General features: G+C 41.0%; 1 protein-coding gene across 1 annotated transcript; it reads right to left on the bottom strand.

The window, feature by feature from the left end:
• Positions 1–845: 845 nt before the first annotated feature.
• Positions 846–7475, bottom strand: LOC306696315 (cadherin-6-like; the record flags this gene model as incomplete). Its single annotated transcript, XM_079159900.1, has 10 exons — positions 7301–7475; positions 6004–6072; positions 5189–5346; positions 3430–3477; positions 3255–3344; positions 2971–3057; positions 2292–2399; positions 2081–2194; positions 1073–1166; positions 846–979 (listed from the first exon to the last, which is right to left on the bottom strand). Exons 1-10 carry the CDS (start codon positions 7380–7382, stop codon positions 846–848), a joined length of 984 nt encoding a protein of 327 aa, XP_079016026.1. The 5' UTR covers positions 7383–7475.

Genomic DNA, 7475 nt, shown 5'->3' on the forward strand with positions numbered 1-7475 from the left:
GAGTCCTTCACTCTGACCGTCCCATCAGGACCGACAGAGAAAGGAGCGGATTCTGGAAGGATCCGTAAAGTTCCCACAAATCCTCCCTGGGGAAAGATGATCATTTCTTCAAACATCTCTGGGAAACCGATAGCTACTAATTACAGAACAGACAAAGTGTTGGAGCAGTAGTTTAGACTTCATCAACTGGCCCAGCCTGAGCTTCTGCTCTCCAACAGTAGAAATGACATCAAATCTACAGTACCTGGTCCAGGTCGGTGACGACGGCTTTGAACAGAACGGCATTAACGGGGGAATTTTCTAGGAGTGTTACGGAATAGCCGGGCTGCTCAAACTTTGGAGGATTATCATTCAGATCCTCAACAGTGACAGATACCACAGCATGCGCCGTCTTCAAATTGTCATCTGTCTGGGCCGCCTGCAGAGACAAAATATTACAGATAATCATTTATTAAGAGTTTTACTTCTGTGTGTTGAAGTGCATAACAGCATATTGTTACACGGCACCAATAAGTGTTTCTGATTTCACAATATCCTCAACATTTGGAGACAAATTGTCCAGATGTGGTAAGCAAAATGGTAGCATAAAGAGGCAATTAAATAAGCATTTATTATGTTGACGTTGATGTACTTTAACTCCCTAGAAAAACAGCAATTTCATCATGTTCATTCTCCTGCTCATGTTCACTATTATAGAAATAGCCGATCTAAGCTAAGGGTCTAGTTTACTTACGAGGTCATGTAGAGGCATCAGTATTAGTGAGACAGTTTCATAACCAGTAAAAAGTTCCGCATTTGCTAGATGACTGGGATCAGATTTCGGTTGTCTTATTATCCTCCATGAATTAAAGTGTCGGTACCTTGATGCTGACAGAGATCACGCTGCTGTCCATCTCCTCTCTGTCTAGAGCAGTCAGCACAGACACGACTCCACTGCTGGCGTCAATGTTGAAGTTTCCCCGATACTTGTCTGGAGACACTAAACAAATAAAGATGACGTTAAATATTTTGTGTTTCGTCTCAAAAGGTCTGAGCCGAAATCAAAAGGCTTAATTTATTTCTTGTCATTTACCTGCACTGATGCTGTAAGTTAAAGTCATGTTGATCCCTGTGTCTCCGTCCTGAGCTTTTATTGCCTCTGGCTCAAGAGTCCGGAAAGACCCAACCTGAAATATACAACATACAAGAATTCAAAAATAACACTTCTACAATAAACTCCTCTGTCAAATGAAGGAAAACACTACAGTATAGATACAAATATAACTATTTTATGAGCTGAAACGTCAAATTTGTTCATTAATCTTTCAGAAATTGTAGAAATGCACCACAACCTCATCACCTTTGCTTGACTGTGTAGATGCTTTTAGCATATAGATGAAGAAGTGGAGCTGCCCCGAGGGCTTGTCAATCACGTTAACGGTACAGGGTTTTGATATTTTCTTTATTGGATTAAACCACAAGTGACAGAATCAAGAACAAGTTTTGTATTTTCTTTTCGTCCTCCCCCTGCCAGCAGGAAAGCAGGCGGCAGCAACTCAAATTTAGCCAGCGCAAACCCCAGCTGATTCCGGGGGACTGCCCCCTGGTGGCGGGGACAAAAATACAATTTATTTTTGTTTTTCGAGTTTCAGCCACTTTGGATTCATTTAGTAGTAAAAGAGACCATAAAGCGGAGTAGGCTTTAGGGCGGGTATACTGTGACAGGTCGCTGCACTCCTCCGCATTCCTAATATAGTTAACTTACGTTTATCGGTTGCAAACAAAATAACATGGCAACCGCCGTAATCCAAGATGGCCAAAATCGCCAAAGTCAAGGCTTCAAAACCACAGTCCACAAACCAACGGGTGACCTCACGATGACTGACTACGTCCACTTCTTATATACAGTCTGTGGTTGAATTTGAGGTATTCTTGACTGTAAACTTGATCGTATGGACCCAGTTGTAGAGGTGAAATGCTGCCCCCCTGTGGCCAGGTCTTATACATCGCACCTTTTAAAGAAAAGTGTTGGTTGGCATTGTGAAAGCTAACACCATCACCTGTGAGAGAAATATTGCAGCATTTAGCTTAAGAGACTCACCTCATTCTCTTGAATAGAGGCCTGGTACGTGTTGTGGCTGAAATACGGATTCAAGTTATCGAAGTCGACGACGTTAATCAGCACAGTGGCTGTGTCGTTTAACCCCCCGCTATCCTGCAGTGAACACAGACAACGCAGATCAATCAGGTATTCATGTTGTCACGGCTCTAAACGGTTCTGAAGGAGTAGACGTGTGAATATGTTCGATTACCTTTGCCGTCACGATGAAGTTGTACCTTTGGACTATATTGTAGTTCAAACGTCTCTTCAAAACAAAAGCCCCCGAGTTGTCCAGGGTGAAGTCCTCTGAAGTTGGCTCCTTTTGACAGAAAGTCACATTTCCATTCAGATGATTGTTACTCATCGTGACACTTGTGGAGGCCCAGAGTGGCAACAGTGACTTGACTTAAAGATATCCGTTTTCTACAGTAAGTGTGATAATGTAGCCGTGTAATCACGTTTTTAAAAATCTTTTCCTGTAAAGTTTGATTTGTTGTTGCCACTGTTTTACCTGTTTGTCGTTTAAAGTATATTTACAGATGCACTGTGACAAATTTAATTTAATTATAATGTCTTGAGCACCAGCTACCACAGTGACAAAGAAGAAAACAAGGAGCTCATTGTCAGATGTTTTCATGGACATGACTGAAAATATATGAATGTATTATAGTCATGATTTGGGTTGGACAGGATCTATATATGAGTGACTACATCCACTCTCAGCTTCCACAGTGCAGGAACAAGATGAATGTATTTCAACCTGTTTACTACGAATATCTCGTTTTTCTTTAAAAGTTGTCACTGAAACAAAACTTCAGCAAGTCTCTTATTACATAACATTAATTGTAACTTCTACAAATGTGGTTGTATTATTATTATTATTTAATTACAATGGAATATGTCACTCTGTTGTTTGCTGGGGTGCTGTCTCCGTCCACAGCTGGCACTCGGAGAACCTCGGTTCCCACATTTTCAGTCTGAAAACAAAATGGCAAAATGACCCACAGATACAAATGAATAATATAGACATGCATGTTCTGTTGTTCCTAAAAGGCCTTTAGCCTGAACAAAGTATTTTATTACTACATTTATCTTCTCCAACTCATTCTACCACAGAGTGCTTCGGATACTTTTGGCAGTATTTTGGGTCCACAAGTCCACAGCAGTGACTTACCTCAGAGACAGAGGTGACGTAGCTCTCCTGTGTAAATATCGGACTGTTGTCATTGAGATCGTTGATTTTCAGCTTCCGAGTGTTGTTGTACTGCAATGGTAAAAAAAAAAAATGAATTAAAATATTTTGTTTTCTCATGTTAGTGAAAACTGCGACTTTGAGACTTTACACCCACCTTAGTTAAGCCGTCACACATCAGAGAGTAATACAAGGTGCTGTCACTCTGAAAGACATGAACACACCGTCGAGACGAGTTACGGGACAAACCTGCAACTGAAGATGTGTTTAGTGGAGTTCAGCTTCCACTGGAGCTCAGCAAAGACACAAAAAGAGGGACTCGTGCACTAAAAAGACTAACTTTGGAAGATACCGACTAACTGGGACCGAGGAAGCCGGATGATATGCTTTGTTTGAACAGAAGGAATCTGTGGATTTTACCCTCCATCACTTATTTGAATTCTCTTTAGCATGAACAGGAGGAATGATTACAGCAACCAAAAACCCTTTTAAAGATCAAAAGGGCATTTTCAGGAAAATGCTGCATAAACCCTTGAAAAAATGGACCTACTGTATTCTATAGGAACACAAAAACACACAATGGACAGCCCTGTTTGTTGTGTGTGTGTGTGTGTGTGTGTGTGCGTGTGTGTGTGTGTGTGTGTGTGTGTGTGTGTGTGTGTGTGTGTGTGTGTGTGTGTGTGTGTTTGTGTGTGTGTGTGTGTGTTTGTGTGTGTGTGTGTGTGTGTGTGTGTGAGTGAGTGTAGATGAGGCGCTGTCCAGAGACTGAAACGGAATGAAGATGGATAGACAGAGACATTGTTTCTTTAGCCTGCCTGCTCTTCATGGTTGTAAACACAACTTTTGTAGAAGCAGATTTGTGGCAAACTCAGCAGTCGATGAGAGATCAAAGCAAGACCAGATTTGTACACCGAGCCGTTTATTTGGCCAACAAAGCTCCAGTTGTGGCGCGCACCCTCCCTTTTATAACCTTTTTTGTGAGTGTGTGTGTGTGTGTGTGTGTGTGTGTGTGTATCTGTATGTGTGCACCTTTTGGCTCAAGTTAAATATTACCTAATATGATGAGATATGCACCTGTTGAGCTGATCTTTGCTCGACTGTTATCTAATATGATGACGCTGTCATGAGAATCGTTCCACTGAGATCCCAGAGATGTGTGTTGTCTGTAAGTGTGAGTGAGACATGAGGCTATAACATATAATCATACTATAAGCATGACATGTACCATACGTTCTGTATGCACGAGGTGTTCAGTGCGCGTTGACGTTCTATTTTTAGAATCATTGCATGACGTGGATTAGACCCAACCGGTGGACTCTATATCTCACTATTGGCCTGCAAGGTTCAGGACTGATTTAAATCAGTAGGTGGCGTGTTTCAACCCATGAAATACACACATTTTCATACATTTGGTAAGAAACGTTTCGGCATTAATGTGTTTCGTCATATATCTTAGTTTACAGATCAAAAAACAGGTTTAAGTGTTCAGTACCTCTTCAAGTCAAGTCAATTTTATTTATATGGCCCAATATCACAACACAAACTTTTATTAACAGTATTATTAATAGGCTGATGTTTATACCAAAATAGGCTATAGACAGTATATGGAAAGATCCTTTGATTAGATTGTGAGATTGGCAGTCAAATCCAGTTGAATGGTTGAATAGTCGACTATTCTTTATCTTTATCTTTATCTGTACCTCTGCATTTAACCCTCTTTAAGCATTTAAAATGCAGCAACTTATTCATAAATAAATATATATTTGACTTATTTCTGTTCTTGTGCTGCTGCAGCACCTGCATTTCCCCTCTTATCTCATCTTAGTCGTGTTTTCTGTTTGTGTTGATAAAAAACATTTATAAAAATAGCATCATATCAACTGAATTTCTGGGAGAAAGGTGTTTCCCCAACTCACGGCGGACAGCACGTCTGCGTCCAGCGGCTTCTTGGTGCGGACCGTGGCGCTGGTGTCTCCCAGCGTGAAGCTCAGCTCCAGAAACTCCAGGTGTGCTGGGAAGATGTTGGGCACCAGCTTCACACCCTCTGTGATCCCACTCACCACCTCCACATCCCCTGCAGCGGTCGTGGGAGCATTGTGAGACGGACTACTTCAACATCTTATCAATCATTTCATGGACTCATAGCACCGACGTAAGCATTTCATCTTGTGATGAAGTCAGGAGGGAAACTAACACAGGTCCTTCTCCTTCTTCATGAACTTTAGCTAAATGATGCATCTCACTGATATAATGCAACATGTATGTTGATTGCTTGTACATCGCTGTCACATTTTCTAGATAACACAGACTATTGCTGCAAAATGCTGCAAATTGAAATAAATTGCTTCATCTTTGGCATATACGTACGGTAAACTCATGAATCGTGACACTTTGCTCAGCTCTAAATACATACAAAGTATTAACAACTTTTTAATAACAAGGTATTGGTATCTGTTCCAATTTGGATATTGACGAATCGGGCCGGTATCACTTGTTATCGGATCTAAACCATGTTGTTTTAGCTCTCCACTACCTGAAGATTTTGCTCAAAAAGCAACAAGAGGGTTAGAAACACAACATTAAACTGTCTGTGATAAACCATAAAGCATCAAATAAAGAATAATAAAGAATGGCGATGCGGTAGGAGTTCGTTTTTGGAATGAAATCCAAAACTTTCTCTTATTGGGAAATCAAATTTTGCAACATGCTATTCAAGATTAATGTTACTTACCTGAATATCCTTCATCCACCACACCCACAACTGCAGTGCCTCCTCCAGCACAGTTAATGGTTGAGGTACCTTGAGGAACAGAACAAATACAAGTGAATAGAGAATAGAGAGCTCATAGCAGGTTCACACACATGACTGCACATAAAAGCATTGTTTGTCACTTCCTGGTATCAAGTCCTGCAGAATGTTTTGGTTTTGTGAGCCCAGCTTTATCTGTTGCTGAGATTTCTGCCTCCACAATAATAATAATAATAATAATAATGGAGGTACATACAGAATTTTCCCTGTGGTGCTTGTGTAGTGGGAACCTAAGCCTGCAGGAGAACTACGGTGGGCGTGACAAAACATAAATGACCCGATCTAGAACCAGTGAACGGTTTGTCCGTTCTGGGCTCCCGTAGGAACATGGCGGCCGCCTCCCTGAAGACAACCGCGATGTACATACAAACGGCTCATTCTAAGGTAAAAGATATACTCTTATTTTCAGGGGATTTTACACCAAAGAAAACATACTCATTAATATTATATTCCATTTGTTTTCCCCAATTGTTCCCTTAAATGCTACACACTGTACCTTTAAGTTCATTTCTACCATTCGAAGCAGATTCACAAAGGCCCAATACAACAAATACGGTATCAGCTTTGTTAAAATGATTCAATGACAAACACAGTTTCAGGTACATGAGAACATACTGTGTGTTTATTTTAGTTCTTGCCATCTCATTTCTGTACATTATACTGAAAACTCTGTTCATGACTTTATATTGTCTGAAATGCACTGAACCTTTTGATGAAGAAAGGTTTTTTCTATGGTGTAGTTTTTCTTCTTTTGCATACGGACAGCACCTGACACTGGACTTTGAAACACTAAAACTTAAAGTGAGGCGTACTCAACTGGATATGACAGCATGATTTCATACAGATGTAAGATTGAGTCAACAAGCGAGTGGGCGTAGGACGTACGGGACAGGTTTCACCTGACAGTAGATTTATGAAACCCACCGCGGCGCCTAATGACCAAATCATTAAGTGTCCTGGGCTTCCGTACGAATCCACAGCCAACGTTTGGCACATTTCAAAACATTGACTGATAATTATTGTCCTGTTTTGGTGGTCGAAGGTCACTGTGACCACAACTCATGCAACTTGACCCACACATTCAGCGGTTTAATGTAAATAAAAATCCAGGACCTTCATAACAGACGGAAGACTCGCCCTCATTGTTCCTACGGTTTAAGGTTTTAAATCAAATCTGTTTCTAAAATCCAGGAAATTCATTCATTCCAGCTCCACTCACCTATAGGACTTCCTGTGACGACGCACACACAGATGAAGAAAACGAGAAGGAGACCGGCCCGGATCAAACCACCGGTGTCCATATCGGCTCGGTTGTGTTTTCCCAAAAACCTGATGACCAAAGACACTGAACTAATCCCCTGAATCGCAGTCGTTAAGAAGCGTCTGCTGCTCAC

The sequence above is a fragment of the Pholis gunnellus genome, assembly GCF_910591455.1.
Source record: "Pholis gunnellus genome assembly, chromosome: 5".
Lineage (NCBI taxonomy): Eukaryota > Metazoa > Chordata > Actinopteri > Perciformes > Pholidae > Pholis > Pholis gunnellus.